This window comes from Bidens hawaiensis, unplaced genomic scaffold (genome assembly GCF_021521415.1).
Source record: "Bidens hawaiensis isolate Kalapana, Puna unplaced genomic scaffold, B.hawaiensis_p1.1 tig00030189_1, whole genome shotgun sequence".
Classification (NCBI taxonomy): domain Eukaryota; kingdom Viridiplantae; phylum Streptophyta; class Magnoliopsida; order Asterales; family Asteraceae; genus Bidens; species Bidens hawaiensis.
Window position 1 is genome coordinate 251,558 of NW_027505171.1, and position 16,373 is coordinate 267,930.

At 35.3% G+C, this 16,373-nt stretch overlaps 2 protein-coding genes across 2 annotated transcripts; both read left to right on the forward strand.

Annotated features, from left to right (window-relative positions):
• The first annotated feature begins 5,351 nt into the window (after positions 1-5,351).
• Positions 5,352-9,005, forward strand: LOC143611212 (large ribosomal subunit protein uL3c-like). The gene is made up of 3 exons (XM_077085470.1): positions 5,352-5,723; positions 5,821-6,073; positions 8,539-9,005. The coding sequence occupies exons 1-3, from the start codon at positions 5,379-5,381 to the stop codon at positions 8,826-8,828; spliced, it is 888 nt and encodes a 295-aa protein (XP_076941585.1). The 5' UTR covers positions 5,352-5,378; the 3' UTR covers positions 8,829-9,005.
• A 2,026-nt stretch (positions 9,006-11,031) lies between these two features.
• On the forward strand, positions 11,032-16,166 carry LOC143611213 (uncharacterized). The gene is made up of 9 exons (XM_077085471.1): positions 11,032-11,166; positions 12,860-13,016; positions 13,441-13,543; positions 13,673-13,732; positions 13,865-13,921; positions 14,008-14,211; positions 14,298-14,409; positions 15,387-15,601; positions 15,722-16,166. Exons 2-9 carry the CDS (start codon positions 12,901-12,903, stop codon positions 15,812-15,814), a joined length of 960 nt encoding a protein of 319 aa, XP_076941586.1. The 5' UTR covers positions 11,032-11,166; positions 12,860-12,900; the 3' UTR covers positions 15,815-16,166.
• The last annotated feature ends 207 nt before the right edge of the window (positions 16,167-16,373 follow it).

Consider the following 16,373-nt stretch of genomic DNA (forward strand, 5'->3'; position numbering starts at 1 on the left):
TTCATTTTCGTCATTGTGTCTTTAATCTCGCCATTGTATCTTTTCGTCAATTATTTTTTATGTTTTTGTATTTTTTTTGAACGGAAATGATGGCGGAAACATTTTAGTTTTTAATTTTTTTTTGTTTTTTTATTTATATTTTGAGTTATGATTTTTTTATTATTTTTTTTGAATTTATTTTTAAGGAGCTTTTTGTATGATCACAAATCCTTCTCACACTTCTTATTTTTGTCTCCCTTTGTATTTTAACTTTACCCTAATATTCAAACCTTGACTTTCGTTAATTGAATGAATTCAATATAAAGGAAAAGAAACAATTTAAGCATAATTAAGGGGGTGTTTGGGATTCCTTATTTTCATTAACTTATAACTTATAAACTTTTTGAAAAGTTAAAAAGGGTATAAGGTGTTTGGCAAACCATAAGGCCTTATGGATTTTAACTTTTGGAAAAGGCAAAATAAAGGGGTTTTGAAAAGTTAGGAATGTGTAACTTATTAACTTAATGGGTTTGAATTACCTATTACACCCCTTTAACCCTCAAAACCCAATACACCCCTTTTAAAAAAAGAATATCCTTTTTAGTCATTTTGGTTTCCCCAAACACATAAGTTAATCCAAACATTTTTTTTGAAAAGTTCTTTTAAAAAATTCATAAGTTTATAAGTTATTTTAACAAAAAGTCTTTTTTCACTTAAATAAGCAATCTCAAACACACTCTAAGTTACTTTGAATTATTCATCCGTTACCTGTATATTAAAGTGTATCCCTTTATTTTAGCTTACCACTTTATGTCTTTATGTATTTATATTGGAAGTCTGAATGAGCCATGATTTTTTTTTCTTCGAAAAATCTAAAACCATTTCACCCTTCTTCTCACCATGAACGCCAACATCAATTCTTCTTCACATAATTTCATCGTTGTTTCAAAGACATCACTGCATGTTCACACAATGAATGTGAAAACAATTTATCCCAAACTAATTTATTGGTTGATAGCGGTGCCTGACATCAGCGGTAGATCCAGATTTCTTTTAGGTGGTGCATAATTTTTATATGCTTCAATTTCATAGAGCCGTGTATAAAAAATTCCGGGACGGTTTGAGGTTCGGGCAAACTTCATTACATAATAAAATACGATAAAATAATAAAAGAGACACTGTCATTAGAAATTAACCGTTGTGTTTTGTTAGTGTTTGTGTGTTCTATTTTTTTTACTAATAAACCCCTAAATGGGTTGTGCATCAGTTGGTAAAAAAAAGTTCAAAAAATTATACGGAAATTCGGAATCAAACCTGTGACCTTCAGGCTACAAAACCAATACCTTACCTGCTGGACCAACGTTTCAAATGTTTATAGGGTGGTTCCTTCCTAATTTTTAAAGTGGTGTTCCCCTAATACTTTCTATATATAAATACACTATTATTTCGAAACTCGGATGGTTCCGGGGAGCCACCCATTTACGCTATCGATCTGCCCATGCCTCACATCATGTCAAAAATAACCTGAATGTGTTGTCCACTCATGCACGTACGATGGCACCGAAGAGCTTGTAATCGCTGATACTTTGTCGCTTACTGTAACTCACATTGGTTCTCTCATAATTCATACACAAACTAGACCTATGGTAGCGTTTGTTATGCAGTAATGACAGGCGGAATAGAATAATTCATTAGTGGGAAAGAAATAAGAGGTGTTTGGTTGCACAATGGAATGGAATCATCCATTACACATGGAATCCCATTCCATTAAAACCATTCCTTTCCACCCTCCTTTTTTTTCATTTCATTCCTCCTTCAACCTACTTTCTCAACTCCATCATTTGACCACCACCGCCACTGTCACCACCACCACCTCCGTCGCCACCACCGTCGCCGCCACCACCACCTGACCGCCACCGTCGCCATCACCACCTCCACCACCACCACCTAACCACCAAAGCTACCACCGCCACTATCGTTGCCATAACCACGGAAACCATTGTCACCGTCGCCACCCGACCATAACCGCCACCACCACTATCACTACCTAGCCACCACCACCACTGTCATCACCACCCTATCACCGCCATCACTACTAATGCTACCATCGCTTGACCACCACCACCACAACCACCGCCGCCACCACCACCGTCCCCACCGCTACCACCATTTTCATCTCCAGAGCTACCACCACCGTCACCATTTCAGTTTTTTTTTTTTTTTTGTAAAAATATATATATATTGGGAAATGAATATTTTTATTATTTCTATTTCATTCCTAAAAAAATTTTCGGATACCAAACAACATAAATTAATTATTTATTTCATTCCCATATGTTAACCAAACAAGACAAAGGAATGGTAATGATCCATTCCATTCCTTTGTCCATTCAATTCCTTCTCCTATTCCATTCCCCCTTCATTCCATTCATTTCAACCAAACATACCCTATAACCTTAAATCAAGTTCTTTGCGTTCCTTCTCTCTCTCGAAACATTATTTCAATCTCATGCTTATGCCATGACAATAAACTTGAAGTCAAGTTTTTTTATTTTTCTTTTGTCAACAAGGATCGCAATTCCAAAATCCATCTCCTTAAAGGGGCGTCAAGTAATGGGATATATGAAATACGCTCCTCACATCCTCCCACAACTTTCTTATTGAAAAAAATCCAAGTCCATGCATTAGAATTTACCCCCAGATAAACAATATAGTCGGTGGTACTTCGGTAATAGTCTTTATCACTTCGATAATTGTCTTTATCACCTACCCAGTCGGCATCGGCGAATCCATGAAGTTGTAATGGAGAGTTGTTCCGTATCAAAAGTCCTTTTTTTTGTAATGAACCATGAAGATATCGAAGTAACCTTTTAAGGGAACTTCAATGTTTTGATGTTGGTGCATGCATGTATTGTGAAAGCTTATTCACAGTAAAGGCAACATCAGGTCGTGTAAGAATGAATTGTAATTCGTGGGAGTGGAGAGCGTTGTTCCAGCGTGTAAGGACATGGTCTCAGAACATGTAATATGTGTGGTCATCGGTTTACAATAACTCATTTTGGCACGGTTAAGGAAGTTACTCTTATATTTTAGATTGTGATAGAAGAATACCACGAGGATGAGGTAATACCTCAACACCAAGAAAATAAGATAATTTTCTATGATTTTGAGAGAGAATTTTATGGAAAGGGCATATATGAAGATAGGAGATGAACTATTTTTCTGAATAAATAGTGAGGGGTCGAATATGGTGGATTTAAATGCACGAGAAGCTTGTCGGAGACCATAAATGGCCTTGTTGAGTTTGCAAACATGGGACGCAAATGATGGATTGACGAATCCATGAGGTTGTGCCATATAAACATCTTCTATTAACATGCCTTGTAGAATTGCATTGTTAACATCGTGTTGTCGATGACTCCAGTTATGTGACACGACAAGGGATAGAATAAGGTGAAAAGTTGCGGGTTTCACGATAGGGCTGAAAGTTTCAGCAAAGTCAACACCCGGGCATTGATGAAAACCTTTAGAAACAAGTCGTTATTTAAGGAGTCCAACAAAGCCGTCGAGTTTTTGTTTCATTCGGAATACCCATTTGTTTCCAACAAGATTTGGAGTGGAAGTTGGTGGGACGAGAGTCCACGTATGATTATTTTGTAAGGCTTCTAACTCTTGTGTCATGGCATTGCGCCATGACGGTTGTTTGAGGGCTTGGGTCCTGATTGATGGTTCAGTTACGGGTACGTTTGTGGCAACATATAACTATGTTGAACGGGGATGGCTGGAAAGTTAGAGTACCGGTCCGGAACGGCGTGGAGAGGAAAACGCGTCGGAAACGCGTTTGAAACATTTCCTGAACGAACCCGTTAAATGGGGAAGGTTAACAAACTATTCTGGGACGTTTCTATAGCTAATCATGTGGTGGAGCGGCCACACACAGTATTCTGGCAAAAAATTTGGGCTCCGGAAAACCGATGAGGAAGAAGGAAGAAGAAAATGAGGCGGGTGGAGCATTTTTTTTAGTGTTTTAGGTTAAATAAGTTTAGGTTTAGCATTTAACCTCTTGAACTTTTATTTGTTTGCATTTAGTCTTTAAAACTTGTTAACTTTTACATAAAAAGTATTTAGGTTATGCATTTTAACGTTTAACCATTTCTATCTAGACTAGTTTACATCTGTTTCTCAACTTATAATACATAAAATGTTAAAAATTAACATGATATATAGATAAATTATATATTTATTTAATTTTTATTAATAATTAATTACCTCTATTTAATATATTTTTATATTTTTTTTGTACCTTTTCCATACTCGTATATTGGATTTTTGATTTTTGCCATATCCCGTGCCCGTAACGTTACCGTACCCGGTCCTGTACCCGTTCCCATGCTACATAAATATATAACTGGGAAGGTGGATTATGATATCGAGAGTTGGGCATGTGGGTTCTACCAGAGGTAGTGGGTGGTATTGGTGGAGGTCGGCTAGCATTTGAATTAGATGTGTGGGTAACATATTGTTGCGAGGTGACGGGGTATTGTTAGATTGGTGGTCATGGGAGTTTGTGGTATTTGGGATTATGTTAGTTGATGTGGTATTGGTGGGGTTCATTGTTGTAGTTGGGCTGACAAAAGGCAAAGTACATTAGCACGATCATCCGCAGAAGCTGAATTTCGTGTTGTAGCCTCTAGCATAACATAAGTTCTTTGGCTCAATTCTCTCCTTAAGGAACTTGGTTTCGCATCAACCACAACTGTAAAGAAGAGACTTGATGTATCATGTGACCAGGATTTGATTAATGTCCCTAACATATATTTTCAAATGCACCAGAATAATAATGGGAGGCTATACGAGTAGGTGACTTTCACTAGTTGGATTCTTGAATTGAACAATTTTATCTCACCGTACTGTCATGCTTTGAGCGAGTGATCATGATATTGGCCTTAGGTGAGAGTTTTTCCCGAATAAAAAAATATATGTATTCGAATGTGATGAATTTAACCAGTAACCCCTTTTGTTTGAAGGATTTCATTAAAGTTTCAAAAAATTTTAAATAGTTTCATCTAAACCAAAAATTACACTAAAACTCACTACATTTTCTCTCTCTATTTCAATTAAATAATATTTTTTATACCTTTTATCATTACCTTTTCTCTTTCCTTCACTCACAACCACTCTCAAAATATATTAAAAAATTATAGGGGATGAACAGTAACTTTTCAAATATACAGAAAAATTACTACTTTCTCTAAAATATAAAAACTCTTAACTCACAGCACCCTGAATCACTCTCTAAATTATAAAAACACCCCTCACATAAAATGAGGGGTGGGATGAGAATGCTCTAAGTAGATAAGGAAAGCCCAAACTCATCTTATCTCCATCTTTCAGAAGCCATGTCCGTCGCCGGCCGGATTTCTTCAATCACCACCACCGTGACACCCCAACTCCACCACCACCGCTCCACCACCGCCGCCGCAACCCTCCATCTCCCCGTCCACAAAACCCCCACCTCTCTCCGCTGCTCCAACTCCTCATTCCTCAACCCAATCCGCATATCCTCAATCACACCCATCAAAACCCGAACCCGAACCCGAAGACCCACTTCAATCCAAATGTCCATGGAAGCTGGGGTGGGTATAATGGGCACTAAATTGGGAATGATGACGTATTTCGAAGCCACCGGAAAAGTGGTTCCGGTCACAGTCATAGGCTTCCGCGAAGGAAATGTCGTGACTCAGGTTGTTAGGAATAAATTAAATTATCCTAAGAAAATAAATTATTTCTTAAGGCTAATGATATTACGAGTAATAATTTTATTTGTTCCTAATAATTCAGGTGAAAACGGATGATACTGACGGCTACAATGCCGTCCAAGTTGGGTATAGGAGGGTTCGAGACAAGAAACTAACCAAACCCGAATTGGGGCATTTGGAGAAATCCGGGGTGATTCCGTTGAGGCATCTTCAGGAGTTTAGGCTGCAGTCGGTTGAAGGGTTTGAGCCGAATCAGAAATTGGTGTTGGAGGAGCTGTTCAATGAGGGTGATCTTGTTGATGTTTCGGGCACCACCATTGGCAAGGGGTTTCAAGGTATCTCTTTTTCGTCTTTGTTTGGGTTCGGTTCGGTTTTGTCAATTTGGTTTGAAAGTTTTGGGCCGAAAAATTGTTTTTTCAAAAATAATGAATTTGGGCCTTCATGTTTTTGTTAATGATTAGTTAATTATTATACGTTTTGACTAGGAGAACCACAATTGTGTTCGTTAATGTCCGTTCGTTTAAACTAAACGAAAACCAATCTCTTGGAATTTTGAACCCAACGGTTTCAAATGTAAATCTATAAAAGGAAGTATTTATTGCCTTTCTCATAAATAGACGATGAACCATGAATAATCTTAAACATTATGACCGTTTCTAAATCCTAATCGGTTTTGTTCGGTCAAACCAACAAATATTGTTGCTGGCCATTTCTTGCTCCAATCTTGTACTTCCCTATTGCTTGATGCTGCTAACAAATAAATCAAAATCCATTAAAACAATAATCATTTACCTGTTAAACTAATAAACATATCTCTATTTATTACCTTCATCCACAAATCATTATGAGTTTTACTTAATTCGAATAATGGATGTTACTTTGATGCTTAAATATGTTACTCAATTCTGATATAAACTTTAATATTTAACTTTATATACAATCTGAGACACACACTCACCTATCCGAAAGGGACAGTCAAAGTGTAACTGAAGTTGCATGTGGTGAATAAAGGGCAAACTTGATTCTGCTATCAGTTTCTAAAACACAAGAGGATTTGGAAGGCCTGGAATGCTTCTCAATGATGGAGCACTTTCAGACAAAACAAAACTTAATCTTTTCAACAAAACTTAAATTAGGGATTACGTACATAAGTACTTGAGAAACATAGTCAACCAACTCTTCTTGGCAGCCTCGTTCGATGTAGCCAACCTGCATAAGCAACAAACTAAGAATTTTCAAGTATAACTTATTTCTTTTAGTGAACTTTTTGATGAATTTTGGCCATTTACCACCCATTTGATCTGCTTACCTTTAGTTAAATACTTAGTACCTTGTTTTGGATCAAATGCAACCCAAAGTGACACATTTAAAAGAAGTTATGAGTTTGAGAGTTGCTTGCACCCTGTAGTTATGGGTAGATTAGGTATATGTGTTGTTCATAACAGGTCAAACATGTAAAGTACTGTGAGAAAAGAAAGTATTAGAAGTTCACAATTTAGCTTTTCCAAAATCGTTGCTTTCAAACTCCATCAACCAATGTCACCTTCTAGGATATACAACTATCGCCTGGGAATCGAGAGAAGAAAAATTATAAACCAACGTCAGTCGAAAATTCCATGCACAACTTAAATTGAAATAAACATTCAAAATCAACATAACACTTAAAAAAAAAAGACTTTAAAGTGTGGAGAGTTGACAGTTTTGCAAAAGCATATTGACTCAAATGTTTAACATATAATGCAATAAACATGAATTCCATTGAAATATTGGAGACAAAAAGATTGCTAAAAAATTAGATAGAATAGATTACACATGAACGAACTAAATTGCGCAAAAAGGATACAATAACTTCCAAGGAACTTAGTGATATTTTCTGGAGTATCAATATGCTATATACAAAACATCAAAAACACACTGTCAATCAATAAAATCAAATGAACATTAGCTTGAATAATAACTAAGAAGACAACTTTGTAAGCCAAAATTAAACGATTCTTAAGCAAATCGAAAAATCGAGTAAACAGCAAAAATACATCACCAGCCGCAAAATTAATTGTGTGCGTGATACATGGACGGATGGAGAATAGAGATCAGAGGTGAATGGAGATCACCGGAGTCTCAGGATCTCACCGGAGTCTCAGGCGACAGATTGTTGTATGTTAAAAAATAAATTGAAGACCATGACGTGTCGTCAGATATTCGGAGATGACCCAAGATGGAGAAGATGCCCTGGGATGAAGGTTCGCCGGTGATCACCGGTATGAGGGTTTATTAATTGTGGATGCTAGGTTTCATAAACAAAAATAAAGGTTATCTATTTGAGATGCTATGACCCGTGTAAGATATCAGGTTTGAACCTGGCTAAATCAAGGAGAGCTCACAATTTATAAATTAAGCAATCTGGTGGCTTTAGATGGGGTGGGGAGCGACCAGAGCGCGACACGTAGGATTTTATGGTAGGCAATTATATAGATAGTTAGATTATATATCACTAAAATTTCAAAATAAAAAAATGGAATTCTATAGGTTCAGTTCGGTTTTAATTTCACACAAAACCAAAAGTTTGGTTGTTACTATCGGTTTTTGTTTCGGGTTAGTTTATTTAGTTTATGGAAATCTTGTTAAGCAGCTGGTACATTGATCCTAAATGTTATTTTCAAATTAAGTTAATTAATCCTAAATTTACGTTTTGAAAGCTTAATTAGTTGATTACGTGTCTGCTTATGCAGCCTATGCATTGATCTTTAGATTGTGTTCTTTATATTCTTATTGGGTAGGGTCTGTTTGATCATGTTACCAGGTGGTATTAAGAGGCATAACTTCAAGAGAGGTCTAATGACCCACGGGTCAAAGAGTCATCGGGCTCTTGGGTCAATCGGAGCCGGGACGACACCAGGGCGTGTCTACAAGGGGAAGAAAATGCCCGGTCAAATGGGAGGCACAAAGACCAAAATCCGAAAACTCAAGATTGTCAAAATCGATAGTGATTTGAGAGTTGTAATGATAAAGGGGGCGGTTCCTGGTAAGCCCGGAAACCTTATCAGAATAACTCCTGCGAAGATCGTTGGAAAGAATATACCGAAGAATTAGTTTGGTTTCGTGTTCTCTTCGAATACTATTTGTTGTTTGTTGTTCTCTTTTTTAAGTTGTATGATATTATTTTTGTGAAGTTTTGTAATGTTAAATTATGATTTCGTACAAAGATCTGACATTGAATTAGAAGTATAACTGAATATCTTAAAATTATATATTTTGTTAAAATCATGAGATTTGTGTATGAATATTAGAGGCTGTTGTGTAATATTAGGTTGACCGAGTTATTTAACCACTGGTTTGTATATAAATGATTGATTTGAGTTGGGATGGTTGTATTTAGCTGTACTGAATTGGATTTCTAGTAGATAAAAGAAATACTAAAAGTTGTTTTAATTAGGGATGAGCAAATTCGGTACTGACACCGAATCTATTATCCAAGTGTTTTTGCTTTTATACTTCTAGTTACACGTTCATGTTGTTCAATGTTGTGGTTGTATTTGCTTTTCAGCATTTACAGAAAGAAAAACAATATATAAACTTCAAATAAACATATACATGAACAAACTTGTTAAGAATGGACATATCATACAATAGACCATTCTAACCACACAATTTTAATAGATCGTTAAGCTTAGATAACTTATACAACACGTTGCAACAAATTATCTGATCTAGGCTAGAAGTTTAATACTTGTTTGGTTCTTCCTTGAATATTTGGATGATGAATGTTAGCCTTTGCACAAGGTTAGGGCTTGTGAATTAGAGAGTAAGTTAAGGAATGTCTTTTACAAAGAAACAATAGTGTAGTTTTAAATGTGTATGTTTGAGAGAGAGAGAGAGAGAGTATATGAAACTATGAATGAATACATTTCTTATCGAATAAAGTATATACAGAGTAAAAAAAAAACTATTATTTTAGTATTATCTATCCTTAAATGAATTCACTATAATCGCAGGGAAATGTTTCATAACTGCCACACTTTGTTGAATGTTTTAGTATTATTTATCCTTAAATGAATTCACTATAATTAGGGGTGCAAACGGGCTGAGCTGCTCGCGAGCTACTCGAGATCGGCTCAAGCTCGAACGAGCCGAGCCTACTCGAGCCTAAAAGTAAGCTCGTTTAATAAACGAGCCCGAGCCCGAGCTTCACTTATCGAGCTCGAGTCGGCTCGCGAGCCTAAACGAGCTTGCCATTTATATAACTTTTTAAAATATATATTTAATAATTATTAATATATATATATATATATATATATATAGGTATTGGATCATTTCAGAAGTTTTTTTACAGCAAGAAGTGCAAGAAGTGAAGGTGTAACTCTATTAATCCCTAATTTCACTCTCTTTCTTATGTGTAGGTGCATATGTATGTGTGTAGGTACGTATGTTTGTATATGTGTATGTATGTTTGTATGTGTGTAGGTATATAGGTTTGAATGTGGCTTGGTACATTTATATGTTTGTAGGTAGGTTTGAATGTGTAATTAAGACATAAATACAACCAACCTATATATATTTAATTATGTATGTAACATCATATGAAAGGGAGTGAAATTATGGATTAATGGAGTTATACCTTCACTTCTCGCACTTCTCGCTGTAATATCACTTCTCGCACATGTTATAAAAAATAAATAAAAATAATTAAATAATGTATATTATTTTATACATGAAATTATAATAGAAAAAATATATAAAAATAACTTATAAATGGTAAACAAGCCGAGCCCGATCCGAGCTCAAGTTTAAAAAATCTACTCATGAGCCGAGCTCGAGCTTTGGAAATAGAGCTCGAAACGAGCCGAGCTCGAGCTCTATGTAAGTTAAACGCGCCGAGCTCGGGCTCGGCCCGGCTCGTTTTCACCCCCTAACTATAATCGCAAGAAATGTTCCATAACCTGGTGCACTTTGTTGAATGATTGGCCTGGAGCATGGTTTGTGGTATGTAACGTTATGCTTTTTGTCGTATCAAGACAACGCTAAAAGGCCAATGCACATTTTAAAGCATTCCATGATCAGTTATTTTTACATCTCCATTGTTATCAAACTTACTACATGGTAACCCACTAACTTACCTTTGGCTAAATCAAATCAACAAACTTTTAAATACCAACTTGAATTTAATATAAAGCAAGGGAGTATTCCGACTCATATTAATAAAGTATGGACCAAATAGAAACATGATATCTAAATCGGGTACAATACAATAATAATAATAATAATAATAATAATAATAATAATAATAATACTAATCGTTTCTGTCAATTGAATGGCGGAGAGTGTGTATTTCTGATTGACGATCTCATCATCTTCTTCTTACCGGAACACCGTACCTGATCTTGCAAGATCCACCTACCTCCGTCAATCGCCACTGATATCTTACCCGGAGGTAATTGCACGATCTCCTGCTTTTAGGTCAATCTCGTATTAATTGCTATATTCTAGTCTAGGGTTTAATTTCATCTATTGATTGATTGATTGGTGGATGGATTAAGTTGTTGAATTAGATTACTTTGGTAATCACGATGGGGCGTGAATAATTATTTGATTAATAGTTTATGTATTCATTTATTATTATTATTATTATTATTATTATTATTAAGATCCTTTTGTTTCAGATGTGAAGTTTAATAATGTTGATCAATTAATATGTTGCTTCTTATCTTATGTGTGATTGTGGAAACCATGAATTCATCCTTTGAGATATTATTCATGTGCAAGATATTGTTGTTTTTGTATGCTTATAGTTATTCTTCCGGTGGTGTTATTTGCTGACGGTAGCTTTTAGCTCTGAAAAATATGTTCTTTTTGGCCATTTCTTGGTTTTATACTTGGATAATGTTATGTAGCATATAGTTGTCTATCCTCATCTTTTTTTTTTGCATTCTACATTTTACAACCAAGCTTTTATCTAATACAAAGACTGTGGCCAACGTGTTATTTATATACTTTTGGTAGAGATAAGCTTGACGAATTAGTGACTCTTCACTTGTTGTATGTATGCTTTTGTTGTTGAATTGATCTTTGAGCTACAGTTTTATTTGTATTTTCTGCTAGTGGTGCTATTTTCTGATTGTTACGTTTGTCAAAAGTATGTTTTTTTGGCCATTTTTCGGTTTTATACTTTGGTAATGTTATTTCAGATTTATCTTTGTTACTTCGTAATCTTTATCCCTCGTGTATTGGCATTTATATTGCATTTCTTGATTTTAGATTTTGTTTTTACTTTGTTCGGTGTTAAATCGTTGGTATTTACCTTTTTTGTTTTAAAACTACAAGTTCCATACAAGAGCTAAACATCCATATTTTCTTTTACTTTATTGACCCAAGTTAGTTTTAGCATTCTTTTCGATGGCATTCCTCCACTTTTTTAAACACACTCATTATTCGTATTTCAACCCGTTCTTGTTCCTAACGCCATGTTCTTGAGTTTTTTAACCAAGGAAAGAAAAGGAAAGAAGAGGGAATGATAAGAAAGGAAAGGGAAGGGAAGGAATTTTTTTTTAATTAGGTGTGTTCTTGAGTTGGAAGGAAATTAGAGGAAAGGAAATGATAACTATGTTAAAAACTAGTTATCCTTAGTAATCATCCCATTTTTGGGAGGATAACTTATTGGGAAAATACATTAATTTAATCCTTCCTAACTCCTCCTACTCCTTTCCTTTCCATCCTAAAAAAAACTCAAGAACACACATTTTTTAACTATCCTTAGTTTTCCTTTCCTTTCCCTCCTTTAAATGTTTTTCTACTAATAAGCTTGTTTTATAGTTGTAGAATATGCCCACACATGCACGCATCTAAATATTTTATATTATCCAGGTAGAGAGATATGCTTGAAAAGTTGGTGAATCTTTTGTGAGTGCTTGGGTCACATCTAAAGTTGGGAGTCTAATATATCGTTATGAGCACTAGTGTCACATTTTGTTTTCCTATATGTGTTGTATCCATTGTATGCTTATGTTAACCCATGCACACATTACTCATCTTTCTAATGCCATATAGATTCTGAACATGGGATCTTACATATCCTAGTACCACATCACAGTCATCTTTAGGATTCTAATAATGTATATTTTTTATAGGTACACTCAGCTGGTCACACCATTGTTAACAGAAGAGAGATATGAAGACAGTTGCAGCCGTTTTTGTGGCAGTTTTACTTGTGGCATCTGAACTGCCATGTGGGCTTACTTTCTCGTCTACAACCCCTGCTTTTTTGTGGTCAAATGTCCAAGATGGGTATGCTTTCTTCTTTTAGAAACATTGGAAAACATTTTTTAACTTGGGTCTTGTTGAGAGTCAAACTGACGGGGCTGTTTGGTAGCTTCTTAATGGTCATTGAGAGGGTACCTCTTAATGGTAAAGAGGTAACCTTAAGTCTGAATGGTTAAGAGGTAACCATGTTAATGGTAACCATTCTTAACCATTCAGACTTCATTTAATATAAGGGTAGAGGATCTCTTTCTAGTTCATATTCTTATCCTACAAAATACAAATGCATTTGAGAGGTTGTTAAAAGTAACATGAGATTAGTTTGAGTTCATGTTTTAAGAGAGGAGTCATTCAAGGGTTATTGTGTTTTTAAGTAATAATATCTACCTTTCTTATGCCTCAAGTTGATTTTATGCCCTTTTTTAATATTTTATACGTACGGAAACAACAGCATGACTTCCAGCAAAGCTAAGGAAAGTGTAAGTTACCAAACCCTTTCACCAGAGGACTTGGTCAAATCTGTCATGTCAGAAGGTGGCTGGTCAAACTCACTGGTAACCTTTTTTTTATCTAGTTGGATTTTGCTCTTATATTTCATGTATTGCCATAAGAGAGAACATGCTACCAACTTATTCTTTTTGATGCAAGTGTTTGCAAGCCTTATGCTAGTTCTGTTTTTTCAGTGCTCTAATCAGAATCCTGAAGAATCCATGGATCTTGCCATTGTCTTTGTTGGGAGGGAGGTTAGAATCTATTGAAACTCTATTCTTCTTTTAGTGTCATTTTTCAAAATAAATGACTTTCAAGTTACAAATGGATACATTTCAAAATCATTATCTACTCCTACATAACTTGATATTTTATTATAATCACAGTCTGTGGATATTTCTGGGAAGAAAAATGAAGACCAAACACTTCTAGACTTGCTTAAGGTAACTGCTGCTAGGTTAAAATTTTAAATTTTAACTCGTGTCTAACATTCTGTTTTTCATATCAATCTTATATCTTTAATGAACAGGCCTCATTCACAAAGTCAAAATTTTCTTTGGCATATCCTTATGTATCTGCATCTGAAGAGAATAAATCTCTGCAAAGTTCAGTAGTTTCTGAGTTGGCAGAAACTTGTGGACTTGATGCTGGATTAAGCAAGGTTGGTATACTGGAATCATGTGCGGCAGAGGGTGGAAACTTTGAGAAACTTGCTGACATCAGCTCAGTCCATGTAGTGCTTTTTATCTTGTTGGAATAAATAATCACACATTCATAGTTTTCAGTACATGTTTAATAGATTACCGTTTACAATGACAGGAATATGTGGTTTCAAGTATGGAAAAGAAGCCCAATGGGCAGACACCACTTGTTGTGTTTTGCAATGGAGGTGCTGACTCTGCGAAAGGAAGCGAGCAATCACGTTCTGAGGGTATGTTAGGTGTAAAAATGGGTGGTTCAAGCGGGTTGGGTCATGGGTAACGGGTCAAAACAGGGAGTTTTTATATGGGTTAAACAATTAGTGCCTCAAATACAAGTACACTACTTTTTGAATAAACTGATTTAGGAGGTTCTATGTTTGACCCGCCACCTTTTCAGTTATTGACCTGTCAGAGATAAAAACATAGGGCAAATACTATAAAAAACCAACATACTTTCTGTATTTTCTTATAAAAATCCTTTGATAGTTTTTTGCATGTAAAAACCAACATATTTTATCTTTCCTCATAAAAGTCTCTTTTAACAGTTTTCTACACTTAAAAGTACCCCCACATGTTAAATTTCAACGAATTTGTGATTGTTGTACTTATTAATACTAATTGAGGAAAGAATTGAGATGAATTAGTATTTTAAATTGGGCACGTGACAAGTCAAAGTCTGTTCAATGTTTGTGTTTCCTTTTCCATTTTTTAATTCAGTAAGTTGTAATACAAATAATCTTCAGAAAGTGTAATAAAAATACATGAGCTTGGATGACGTAAATCAAAATAAAGTTTCAAACTACCTATAAAATGGCTTGTATAAATTTAAAATTGTGAAAGAAGTTATAAACAAATGATTTTTATCACTATTATAATGTAATTTGTCAAATAGTGTGTTCATGATTTCATCCAATCATAATTAAGAGAGATGTATGCATATTTTTTTTCGAACTGAACATGTTGGGGGACTTTTATGATAAAATTCAAAAAGTATGTTTTTTATGTGCGTAATATTGTTAACACACTTTTATGAGGAAAAAGTATGTTCGTTTTTATGTGCAAAGTATTGTAGGGATATATACGAGAAATACATAAAGTATGTAGGTTACTATGGTATTTGCCCTAAAACACAATGTGAACTGATTCGTTTATAATTGGGTTGACATTGCTTCTGGTTTTGTATAAATCTCGGTATGTTAAAATGCAGGTCAAGTTTTGTCTGAGCTCATAAGCTCTGTGGAGAAGACCGGAGCAAAATACTCCATTTTATACGTCTCTGATCCAGTTAATGTCATCCGTTATCCGTCTTACCGCCAGGTGGACAGGTTTCTTGCAGAAAAATCTGGAAATTCATCACATGACTCCGGTAAATGTGATGGAGTTTGCCAAATTAAATCGTCGATGTTGGAGGGACTTTTCGTGGTAAGTTGACTATATCTTCTCATCTTGTTGACTTATTGACTTATTTGAACATTATATTTATTTGTCAATACCTGGGACACTAGTTTCAGAACAATATCATATGGTTTTGTGATGTTTCAGGGACTTGTTTTGCTTGTAATTTTGATCTCGGGTCTTTGCTGTATGGCTGGTATTGACACCCCGACAAGATTTGAAGCTCCTCAAGAATCTTAAATTATTTCCCGAGCTTTTGCAAGTAATATTACAGTACTTGCGGTGCAAGTAATGGCAGTGATCGTGCTATTGGTAAGTATTATATTAGTTCAGCTTTGAATGAGTTCTGTTGTCAATAATGATATGTACTGCATTTCTTTAAACACCTGGTGTGACAATTTGTATCGACATAAAACCAACATGCAAGGTAGTTAAAAACATAAAACACAAAGCTGCTTTGTGTCCTACGTTATGCGTGAACACGTATGGACAGAAACCGAATCGTAAAATCTAGTTGTGGAATCATATTCTTTGTTTTGTTGGTATGAAGAAAATAAGTTATAAGTTGGAATGAGATATAGGTCATTGGTTATGTTTGGTTGCTTTCATGATTTCTTTGACGGATATAATATCGTTGTAATAAATATTTAAATCTTGCGTCACTTTTAAAAATATGTTATTGTAATGGATCTCTCACATGTCACGCACGAACGTGGTGTCACAGGACGATTATGGGACAATAAAACGTTGGTGTTATGTCGTGTGTGACGTGCGTTACGTCCGTGTGCTGTGTTCTGTG